Source organism: Panthera pardus, unplaced genomic scaffold (assembly GCF_024362965.1).
Source record: "Panthera pardus isolate Hobbes unplaced genomic scaffold, ASM2436296v1 HiC_scaffold_11, whole genome shotgun sequence".
Lineage (NCBI taxonomy): Eukaryota > Metazoa > Chordata > Mammalia > Carnivora > Felidae > Panthera > Panthera pardus.
Genome location: NW_026526666.1, coordinates 85,653,454 through 85,665,611, shown reverse-complemented (window position 1 = coordinate 85,665,611; position 12,158 = coordinate 85,653,454). Strand labels below are relative to the sequence as shown.

General features: G+C 35.8%; 1 protein-coding gene across 2 annotated transcripts in view; it reads right to left on the bottom strand.

Annotated features, from left to right (window-relative positions):
• EYA3 (EYA transcriptional coactivator and phosphatase 3) overlaps positions 1–12,158 on the bottom strand; it is a 95,698-nt gene that overhangs the window by 57,601 nt on the left and 25,939 nt on the right. For both annotated transcript variants that reach the window (XM_019432424.2, XM_019432426.2), the window contains exons 2-4: positions 11,780–11,881; positions 6,051–6,094; positions 1,847–1,926 (exon numbers count right to left, since the gene is read on the bottom strand). In XM_019432424.2, the coding sequence (XP_019287969.1) occupies positions 1,847–1,926; positions 6,051–6,094; positions 11,780–11,812 (157 nt within the window). In that variant the 5' untranslated portion in view covers positions 11,813–11,881. The remainder of the gene's footprint in view (positions 1–1,846; positions 1,927–6,050; positions 6,095–11,779; positions 11,882–12,158) is intronic.

The following is a 12,158-nucleotide window of genomic DNA, read 5'->3' as shown; positions in this document are numbered from 1 at the left end:
TTAGGGAGATGGGGAAATGCAATAGGATTTCTAAGCATGATGGGTGCCTACTTGAGGCGTTGTAATAAGTCAACTAGGTATATAATTTAGCCAATATTTAGCTATTTGAATACACTATGGAGAAGATGGGGAGTTATATTAAATTAGCAAGAAGGGTTAGCAAGGAGAGGCTTTGCAAGAAGGCTTAGCAAGAATAGCTCAAGAGGCAAAGTTACTGAAGGTATCTGTAATAGAATTATTATAATAAAGAATATCTGCTGAGTAAAATGGGACATCAAGGCAGGCAGATATGATGATGGGTACTGATTGGATAAGTCATCTACATGGATTTTGAAATCACTAAGAACAGTAAGAGTTTGGATGGAGAAAAAAACAAAGATCTACTTTTTAAAGAGCAAAATGACTAGGAGTTCAGTCTAGGGTAAAAAGAAAGGTAGGGGGAGGCATAAATATAGACTTCAAAGGAACTAGAGTTTTTGAAGGAAAAAAGAGAAAAATCATTTAGAAGCAGCAAGAGATTCAACTTAATTCCTGGCCTTTGAATATAAAAGGAACAGGTTTATTTCTTGGGGATGAGTGGGACATTAAAAAAATTAGAGAGACTTTTCATTGATTAGAGCAGTTTCCCACAGAATGAACAGTTTCTCACATGCATCAGAATCACCTATCTTCTTGAAAATATAGATTCCCATCCACATCAGATCTATTGAATGTGATAATCTATGAAAATGAGGCTGGAATTCTACACTACAAATAAGCACTCCAGATGATTCTTAAGTATGCTAAAAGTTTGAGAACCACTAGAATAATATATACAACTCAAGACATATCATTTTCTAATATATGGAAGTATATAAGGTTAAGCATAACCTGTTAAGAGAAGAAACATCCCCTAAACAAGTATCTTTTTAAAGAATACAATAAAGAATACAAATTTATTCTTTTAAAGTGTGTGGTAAAATATGGAGGGGCAATGAGATTTAATTTCAGGGAGCACTATTTGCCCTATGGAGGCAATCTGGAGGAGTATGTGGGTATGCCAGAGAAACTTACATCTCTGCAAGAATAAATCAGAACACTCTACAAACTTTTGTCCATGCATGAATGCATCTGTTCTATCAGAGAAAGTAGGCTGGTAAGTGGAGGATGTATCTTATTGAGCTGGATCTCCCTTAGGGCCCACTATCAATCTCGGGTTCTGAGGAGATTACTTTTCTTTTTTGGCATAAATTGACAAGTAGAATCATTTGGTTATTAGAAAGGTGGAAAAACATCAAAGCCTCCAGAAGAGCAGTCAGAGGTTGGCCTACAAACTTTTCTGATGGTAAGGCATATTACCTATAGAACATCCAACTTCTTTTTTTTTTTTTTTTTTAATTTTTTTTAATGTTTATTTATTTTTGAGACAGAGAGAGACAGAGCATGAACGGGGGACGGGCAGAGAGAGAGGGAGACACAGAATCCGAAGCAGGCTCCAGGCTCTGAGCTGTCAGCATAGAGCCCAACGCGGGGCTCGAACTCACAGACTGTGAGATCATGACCTGAGCCGAAGTTAGAGGCTCAACCGACTGAGCCACCCAGGCGCCCCAAGAACATCCAACTTCAAAACAAAAATAAAGTCAAGTGTGACTCCTCAGGTACGTGGATTCCATGCGATTTTGTCCCTCAGCTGGTATGTCAATAAAGTTTATATGGGAGCACGGGGATGAACACACACACACACACACGGAAAGGAAAGGCTTCTGTACACATGGGACAAAAAAGGCAGTCAGTGAAAACCAATTATAAAAGAACAGCATTACCTATAGGAATACCTCTTCCATCATGCACAGAATATAGTACTTACTTTCCTCTGACATGGTAAGGTTTGAAGCAAGGCTTGAAGTTTCAGGTTTCTGATCACTGACTTCAGGGCTGCTCACTTGACTGAGAGAACCAAAATGAATACATTAGTCCCTCATGGACTTGCTGCATTGCTTAAAGTGATTACATCAAACCCATTTCTTCCTAGGCTATACAAGTAAGAGGCAAAGTAAGTCTTCCTCATGGTATTATTATTATTGGTTTTAGCAGCTACCTGAAGAGCTAGGGTCAAGGGTAGTGTACCCTCAGCATGTGACTGTTCTTTCTCATATCACTAGACCCCTTCCGCTTTCATATCAGTCAGAAATTCTAGGTGAGTTATAGGCAAGTCAGAGTTTTTCTAAAGACCATGTGGTAGGGGAAAAAAAAAAACCTCCACAACACTTACTGCACTGTTGCTTTGTTTCCAAAGTTCCACAGGGAAGTAGAGAGATGTCTGATTTCAGAAAGTGATTCTCATAATCACTTGAAAAGTTTTTTCAAATTACATATGCTTGCTTCCCAGAAGGGGATTCTGAACCTTAAAATGGTTCATTCTGCTATATTTTTCTTCTCTAATTAAAAAATGTTTTTCTAAATTTGTTATCATATCCCAGACGGAACAATACCTTTTTTTTTTTTTAAGTTATAAGGGAAATTCAGAGAAATTGCAAAAGGTAAATCACATAAACTGGGAGAACAAGTCATTATGTCACACACTTTAATGTTGGCAAGATTCTCACTGAAATTCTGGAATGGAGATTTTAGTAACTAACTAACTCCCTCTTCCTTCTACTTGACTTTCCACTCTTTAGTTATTCCCTCAACTACCAGGTTAGCATAATGATTAAGACTACAGATTCTAGAGCCAGACTGCTTGCGTTCATATTCCACTCTGCCAAACTAGCTTAATGACTTTGGGTACTTCTTTGCACTCCAGTTTCAACTGTCAAAGAGGGATAATAATAGAGCCTAACTCATAGGGTAGTTGTAGGGATTAATTAGTTAACATATAAAAAGTACTGAGAGACTAGAACACAGACAATTTAACTGTAGCCATTATTATTATATTACAACTTCTCCCCAGCCCAGGCATCCTTTCCATATGCGTGTTTCCTAGAAAGAAATCCACTTTGCTATTCTACACTCTAGGGAGAAGTAGAGGACACTGTACGAGAGGCTCCATATATCTGGAAAGGTAAGACTGACTAATACCAAACAAGAATAGTTTCTACGCAGCAAAACTTTTAAAATAAATGTTATTTATATTAAAAATACACAGCCTCAAAATTTTTAATGTTTATTTATTTTTGAGAGAGAGAGAGAGAGAGAGAAAGAGAGAGAGAGAGAGAGAGAGAGAGAGAATGAGAATGAGTGAGGAAGGGGCAGAGAGAGAGGGAGACAGAGAATCCAAAGCAGGTTCTGCACTGACAGCAGACAGCCCAGTGCAGGGCCTGAACTCACAAACCATGAGATCATGATTTGAGCTGAAGTCAGATGCTCTACCGACTGAGCCACATGGACACCACCACGGCATCAAAATTCTTAAGGCTCTCATATCTTTTCTCAATGGACCACTAATATTCAAGTGTAATATCAATATAGTTTTTTTTTCCTGGTATATTCTGAATGTTCAAACAACTTTTCCTCAAATGTAATTAACTTTTTATTTATTTTTAAAAATTTTTAAATGTTTATTTATATTTGAGAGAGAGAGAGAGAGAGAGAGAGACAGAGAGCAAGCAGGGGAGGGACAGAGAGAGGGGGAGACAGAATCCAAAGCAGGCTCCAAGCTCTGAGCTGTCAGCAGGGATGAAACCAAGAGTCGGATGCCCAATTGGACTGAACCACCCAGGTGCCCCTAGTACTTTGTTAAACATTTAAAATTTTAGATCTAGGGGCGCCTGGGTGGTTCAGTAGGTTAAGTGTCCGACTTTGGCCCAGGTCATGATCTTGCAGTCTGGGTGTTCGAGCCCCACATGGGGCTCTGTGCTGACAGCTTGGAGCCTGGAGCCTGCTTCTGATTCTGTATCTCCCTCCACTTGCACTCTGTCTGTCCCTCTCAAAAATAAACATTAAAAATTTTTTTAAAATAAATAAAATTATTAAATCTAGAAAAATTATGTACTATCTCAACATTTATTTTCACAGTTATATAAACATAAATTTTGCTTAATAGTTGTGCATGGTGAAAAAAAAAAGATGTTCTCAAATAAAATGACTTCTCCCTCTAAAAAGCAAAAACACCCAAACTCTTCAAAAAGTGAGGAGCATCACAAATGCTTGATTCTTATTCAGCAGAACTCTTGTAATAAGCAACACAGGGGCACTTGGATGGCTCAGTTGGTTAAGCATCCGACTCTGGTTTTGGCTCAGGCCATGATCTCATGGTTCATGGGTTCGAGCCCCATATCAGGTTCCATGCTGTCTCTCCCTCTCTCTCTGCTCATTCCCTTCTCTCTCTCGCTCTCTCTGATAAATAATCAACACAATCAACCAATAATGAATAAACAAAATTAGGTTTGGACGTACAATGGAATATTATTCAGCCTTAAAAAGGAAGGAAATCCTGACACATGCTATGACATAAATGAACCCTGAAGACACTGCACTAAATAAAACAAGCCAGTCACATAAAGACAAATACTGTCTGATTCCACTAAAAGGAGGTACTCAGAGTAGTCAAAATCACAGAGACAGAAAGAACAGTGGTTGCCAGGAGTTGGGAGAACAGGGAAATGGGGAACTATTATTTAATGAATACAGAGTTTCAGTTTAGGAAGATGAAAAAAGTTCTAGAGATGGATGGTGGTGATGGTTGCACAACAATGTGAATATAATAATGCCGCTGATTTATACACTTAAAAATGAATGAATGGTGAAGTTTATGTTATATATATTTTATCATAATAAAGAAACTGAAGGAGAGAGAAGGGATAATTATAGGAAAAGACAAAGGCGGTAGGTTCCATAATATAACTGCAAGGATCAGCCTTAGATATAAGCAGAGGAATTAACTTCAGAGGAAAGGGTAAAAGAGAATATTGTAGAGAAGCAGATAAATGGGCAGATGTGACAGACAAATGAGATAGTTTCTATCTAAATGTTTCTAAGTTCTCTTTGAATTAGGGAGCAAGATCCCCAGCTGGGTAAATGGGAGCAAAGTAAAGGGCAAGGAAGATGAAAGGAAGGGGAGGAGGCAAGAGGCAAGGAGGAAGGGAGGGAGGGAAAGAAAGATGATTTTACAGCCTAGGATAAAACACACTAGGAAGGGTGGCTGGACCACCAGGAGTGCTTAAGTGCCTGTTTGCGATGTAATCATAAATGAAAACAGTTTTGTGTTTTTCTCTGACAATGTTCAGGTGACTGGAAGTAAGAATGGAATAGGTGAACAGGTGGTCTACCCAGGGTTGTGGTTTTGCTAAGGAAGCATGACACAGGGGAAAAGGAGAACAAGGTAGAAATGTTTGCAAGGGACTGATTAATAGATCTTATAATTTAAAAAGCATAAGAAAAATATTGAAATCTTTGTGGGAAGCGTCAATGGGTAAGAGTGAAAATATGATAGCTCATTTAACGGAAAATGTACAGGAAGATATCACATGGCTAGTGTGGCAGTAGTATAAATGAGCTGGAATGGAGTGTGTGGTACTAAAAGAGTAGGATTCTGGAAGTTCAGATGTTAGAGGTGGTGCAGTTACTGGTTCATAGACAAACAGAAGTAAGGACTGTGGAAAACTGAAAACTATGGTGTTGTGGAAGCTGGAGTATGAGGGGCAAAGAAGCTGTCTCTTATCTACAGGGAGTGGAGCTAATGATTAAGGCATCCCAGGTCCATTTGGTGATTAATGCCAAATCCTTTGCATTTCCCTTATTTCTGCTTCTTTTTCCCATTTTGTACCCTGTACATCTGACTGAAGAATGCTCACCATCATGTCTCTTTCATATATTGCAGGACCTAATAGATAACATGAGTTCAGTACATATTCCTAAACAAATAATGAATAAGACAAAAATCAGCACTTATTTGTTTCAAGGACAAACTAGTGGAAGGATATTTTCACCTTAAACTAAATAATTTCAAAACCTAAAGACTGATGCTAAAATTCAAAACTAGAGTAGTCAACCCAAAATGTACCCATATACTTATAAATAGCAGGTGAAAAAAAACTAAGTAGATCATTAAAAAGAAATTCAACTTTTCATACCTCAAAGTTTGCTCTCCTGATTCCTGCATCTTGGCTTTTTTCACCTGCAAAAATAAATATACAAAGGCATCAATATAGTGCTCTGTTTCTGAAATCATCTACCTATTCAAATGGCAGGCTGATATTAACTAATAATTTACAGGGTAACTATTTCATTTTGTTCTGTTTACATTTATTTAATTAACCTTTGTTATATTTTAGAGTTAGAGATGGGCTTCTTTGTTTTTCACATGAGCTCTTTCTTTTCAATGAAAAAATTGTTTTTCAGATTCAAGGTAAAATGTTTACCAGGATTTTTACTCAAGATACAATGTTTACCAGAGTAAAGTATCCAAACTTGGGTACAAATTAGTTGGTTTTAAATTTTAACAGACTCATAATTATATTATCAAACAGTAAGTATGGCATATTCAACAACATCAACTCATTTATTACTTTATGAAACAGAAATGTCTTTATACTTAAATTACATGCCAAAAATAAAGATAAATTCTTATCAGGTTATGAGTATTTTAAAAAATATTCTTTATGCTATTCTGTTTTATTCCAGATTTTCATCTTTTTCTAACTCATTCTGAGGTAAAAGCATTTCCACTGAAACAGTTTAAGAATCCCAAACAGAAGATCAACAACATTTAACAGTACCAGTGGATTTCCTTGCTTTCATATATATTACAAAGAATCTGATTTTAGAGTTCTCTGATTAGAATAACTAGTCACAGTAGAAACATGCTTAGTATGCTTAGCCATACAAAATTACAAAATTATGGATTGAGAGTATCTCAAGCTAATAAAAAGCTGAAAATCTACTAAATAATCTTCAACAAAAATATCAGGTGGGAATATAGCTATTTAATATGATTAAATTTAACATTTCAGACATTGTTTGCCTTGATTTGGGCAATTATGTCCCCCTGTAAATCAGAGATAGGAAGCATCTGCTGCCTGGCATTCTAAGCAGGTAAACTAACTCAAAAAGATACAGACAGATATTACAAAAGTACGGGTTGAAACAGTACAATCCAGAAACGAATGTAAAATAGTGTAGCTACTTTGGAAAAGTTTAGTAGTTCCTCAAGGGATTAAATACAGTTACCATAAAATCCAGCAATTTGACTCCTAGCTACATAACCAAAAACCAAACAAACAAACAAACAAACAAAAAAAAGAAAGAAAACATATGTCCAGGAATGTTCCTAACAACATTATTCAAAATAGCCAAAAAGTGAAAACAACCCCAATGCTCATGAATGAACAGATAAATGGATAAATAAAATGTTAAAATAATGATAAATAAAACAATGAATGATAAATAAAATAAATTCCTACAGTATTATTCAGCAATAAAAGGGAACGAAGTACTGGTACATAATATATGCTACCATGTAAATGAACCCTGAAAAGATTATGCTAAGTGGAGGGAGCCAGTCACAAAGAACCACATAATGTATGATTCCATTTACATGAAATGTCTACAAACAGGCAAATTTTTAGACAGAAGTTAGATCAGTAGTTACCTAGGGCTGCAGGGGATGAGGGAGTTGGGGGATGGCTGCCAATGGGTATGGAGTTTCTTTTTGGAATGGTGAAAATGTTTTAAAATTGATTCTAGTGATGACTAAAAAACATTGCGAATATATTAAAAACCACTACTTTAAAATGGATATGTCAATTTTTTCTCAAAGCTTTTATTTTAAAAAAACGATATAATCTTATGGGCATGTTATAACTGAAGATAACATAAAAAAAAAGAACCAATGGCAAATTTGTGAAATCAGGGTTCTATCTGTACCTCTGCTAAAAAAAAAAAAAAAAAAAAAAAAAAAAAAAAAAAAAATCATGCCTTAAAGGAAAGGAAATATCCATGTTTTGTTTCAAGCATTTCCTTACTCTGATTTTTCAGATGATCAAGGCTGGCTTTGCACTGATGTCTCTAAGTTTTAGGCTTATGGTATAAAACTGCTATTAGTCTGGAGGAACAGAACTCATTTGAAAGAAGTTAGGTATTTGCTTATAAATATGTGAATAAAAACATTTTTAAACTTTGAGGTATGCTATCCTTTACCTAAGTTTATCCTCCTTGATAAAGAAGACACAAAAGAAATCAGGGGTGTTGAGTCAAGAAGTTGTCTCTTCAGCACCTGTTCTACCTCTTCTTCTCCTTCCCCTCCAAGTCCAAAACACAATTTTAAAGTCCTTTTTATTGTTCTCAAAAATGGTTCCCAAGCTACACTCCTTTTCTACATCCTAGCCTGGAGAGTATACTATGGTTATAAAGCATTTGCCACTTGTGTTGTCTACAGTAAGCATTAGTAATTTCTTTTTAAAATTTTAATACAAAAGGCATACATGCTCTTATTTTTAAAAATTCAAACCATTCAGATATGTATAAAATAGAAAAGACTTCATTCTGCCTCATCCCTCCATAAAATAATCAGTATTAAGTTTGCTGTGTATTCTTCTAAAATTTTTCCTATGCATGTAGGTCCTTTCAAAACTTGAATTCAGAGAGCACCCCTGATAGCCATAAAAGCAGGTATTTTTATGTGCTTCCAGCTTAGCAGGGACAATCTTGGTTTATACCTCTTATCCCGGAACCAAGTCTGTTTAGTGTCCCCTTTTACTCTTCAAAAGAGTTCCAGTTTGGACAATAATACAACTGTTTCAGAGTATTTGAAAAAGATAAAGACTGGGGGTCAAGGAAGGGGAAAGACAATAATGTCAAGGTAACTGGTGAACACAGAGTGAACCATTTCCAAATGCAGAAGATTGAGGATTGATCGGCAATAATCAATTGACAGAAAACCCAAAGCTAAAATTTATGTTGCACTGTCAACAATGACCTGAATAAAGCTTAAGACAGGGCAAGTAATTAGTAAAGAAACAAGAAAGGGATAATTCAGCAGGAAAGAGACAAGAAGAGATAGTGAGATTAAAATAATTCTTGTAATAATGTCACTAGTAACATCTATATATACAAGTAACAGTAGGGTTAAAACTCTTGGTTTTATTTATCATCATTAACTTGGAATGGAATCATTCTTTCTACTCAAATTTTAGACCTCTACTACAGCCTGTGAAGACTTGTTTTTCTCTTCAAAGTATAACATTTACTCTTTCCATTCTAATTATTTTGAACAGTTCTTAAATATTCTGTGTTTTCTCAGATTCTGTATTTGTCCATTTGGCAGCCATTAGTCACAGGGCCAAACTAAGGACCAAGCTGTGTACATCTCCCTGTGATCCAGAGCCCTCCATCTCCTTTATCCAACTTACACACCAAGCCAATACTTCCCCTGCTCTGAGTCACCCCAGAGCCAGACACCAGCACCCAGTAACATCCTTGATACCCCAAAAGCCCTTGGAATTATTCAGACTACACAAACCTAAACCGTTTACCCTGCCTTGCCTTGCCTCTGGAAACTCCAATAATGGCTATGGCCTATGCTTTCCCCTAGCTCCTTTTTGCCTCCTAACTGACATTGGTGCCTCCCCCTGTGGCCCTGTGTGACGTGCCATGCCTTTCACTTTTAAGGACATTAAGCTTTTCCTTCAATGGCATGGACTTCCCTGTGTTATCACTCAGTTACCTTTAAAAATTAAGACCCAAGGGGCGCCTGGGTGGCTTAGTCAGTTAAGCCTCCGACTTTGGCTCAGGCCATGATCTCATGGTTTGTGTGTTCAAGCCCTGTGTCGGGCTCTGCGATGACACTGCAGAGCCTGCTTGGGATTTTCTCTCTCTCCCTCTCTCTATCTCTCTCCCACTTGTTTTCTCTCTCTCTCTCTCTATATATATATACACCTCTAATTAAGATAAGATAAAAATAAAAATAAAAAAAAAATAAAAAAATAAAAATAAAAAAAATAAAAATTAAGGCCCAGGAACAAATCAATAAAAAAATGATGCTCTGTGACAATCACCATTTATAGTCAGCAGAAAATGTTTTTAAAATGGTTTCATTTCTCACCTTCTTAAGTAACAATCAGGTTTTGGACATCATGTTATAGAAACTGAATAGAAGAGCAAGGAAATAAAGTAGAGTAGAAAAGACAACTCACCAGCAGGTCAGCCTCACAATTCTACTTTAAATACATAAGGAGTTACTAACAACAATACCCATTTCAACAGTATGTCAACACATAAGTCTTTTGAAACTAGACCTCTTGACCAGACTTCTTACTACATTAAAAACTCAATGCCATCATTTTCTTTGGTACATTTAATGTCTCTAACCCAGCTATTTGTTCTCACGGTACATATCCTAGGAACACTGCTGAGGATGATTTTTAATTCTACCATTTCCTTGATTATCGATGTCCCAACAGGGATAAGGGATGACATTTCAAATGTTTCAAGGTCATTTTACCAATTGCTATATCTTTCTGGTTTTATACTTGCCTTAAGTGAGAGGGCTAAAAGAAAAATGGCAAAGTAATCATCAGTATGTACTTCTCAACATAAAGAAAATATTAAAAATGTATTAAAGGACTTCTTGGGAGCACATGTCCATCTTTCTGTGATATAAAGAATACATCTGGAACATGAAAAACATACCCTATTACCTGCTTTCAAAATTCAAATTTTTCTAAGCCGGATTTTCATAAAGGTAAACATGTATCATTCTGCATTCTTCCTTAATATAAAATGCAAGAGGCTCATTCAGGATAGTAAACGGACTCAGTATTTATCTAACTTCAGAAAAATCTCAACACAAAAGAAAAACATCCTTTAATACAAAAGTATCTACGAAAATGATTACTATTGCCTTTCCTTATTTTTTATTTATTTATTTATTTATTTATTTATTTATTTATTTATTTATTTATTTATTTATTTTGCTTTTTTAAATGCTAAGGGTCAAAACACAGAAAGACCAAAATATACAAACAAAAGGCCACAACAAGGCAATAAATCTGTATCACTTGAGGACATTTAAAATTATTTTATTTATTTATGTTAAATATTTAAAAGAAATTAAGAATCTAACCTGGACTCTAGGGTCTTATCTATTTTTTATCTGCTTTTTAAAGTAAGTATTTTAGTATTTAAAAATACTTACCTATTTTTAACAATTAGTTATCAAATGATACTTTCTTCAACTACTACTACTTTTTAAAAACTTAATCAGAAAAATTTAGGTAAAGATAAAAAGTACGTTTTCTGGCACAAATGATAATATATACTGTTTTACTGGTAAATAGACATCCTCTTTTATTTTCTAAAAACTGTAAGGATAGCAATTGTTGGTTCTTTTTAATGGCATTTGCAAATACAGTACTTTTTTTATTTTTATTTTTTAATGTTTATTCTTTTTTGAAAGACAGAGAGAGACAGAGCACAAGTAGGGGTGGGGTGGAGAGAGAGGGGGACACAGAATCTGAAGCAGGCTCCAGGTTCTGAGCTGTCAGCACAGAGCCAAACGCAGGGCTCGAACTCATGTACCGCAAGATCATAACCTGAGCCAGAGTCAGACGCTTAACCGACTGAGCCATCCAGGCGCCCATGCACTACTCAGTTTGTAATACTGAATTTTCTAAGCAGACTCCCAGGTATTAACAAAATGTGAATTAAAGGACATGAAATTATTTTCTTAGAAGGAAAGTATTAAGAAGTCTCTTCCTTATTTTTATTTCTAATTTGGAATCTGCAGTATAACTGAGTGATCTTTAAAATCTCTTAAGATTAGCTTTTCTATAAAGAACTTTAAATTGTTAAAGGAAATACTTACTGGTTGTTCTGGTAAATCTTGCTCTTCTTCCATGAGGACCAATATTTCTTTCTTACACTTATGTGACTGGATTGCAAGTGTCTGTCAAGCAGTCTTCACAGTCTGTTTAAAAAAGAGGGGGGATCCAAAGCTTTATGTCCTCTTTTATCATTGAGGCCATCAGATAATAGTTTTTTTAATTTTTGTTACCTCAAGCTTTCTACGTGAGTCCCAATCTCAAAATCTCAAACCTGCACGTGGCCTTTCCAAACTGACATGCTGTACCAAGTCAAGACAGGTATACCCAATGACCTTTATACTACATCGCAAAAGCCAACACGTGGAAGCCCTTCTGGTTTACTTAAAACGTGGTTACTATAGTGCCCAATGCATTAAACAT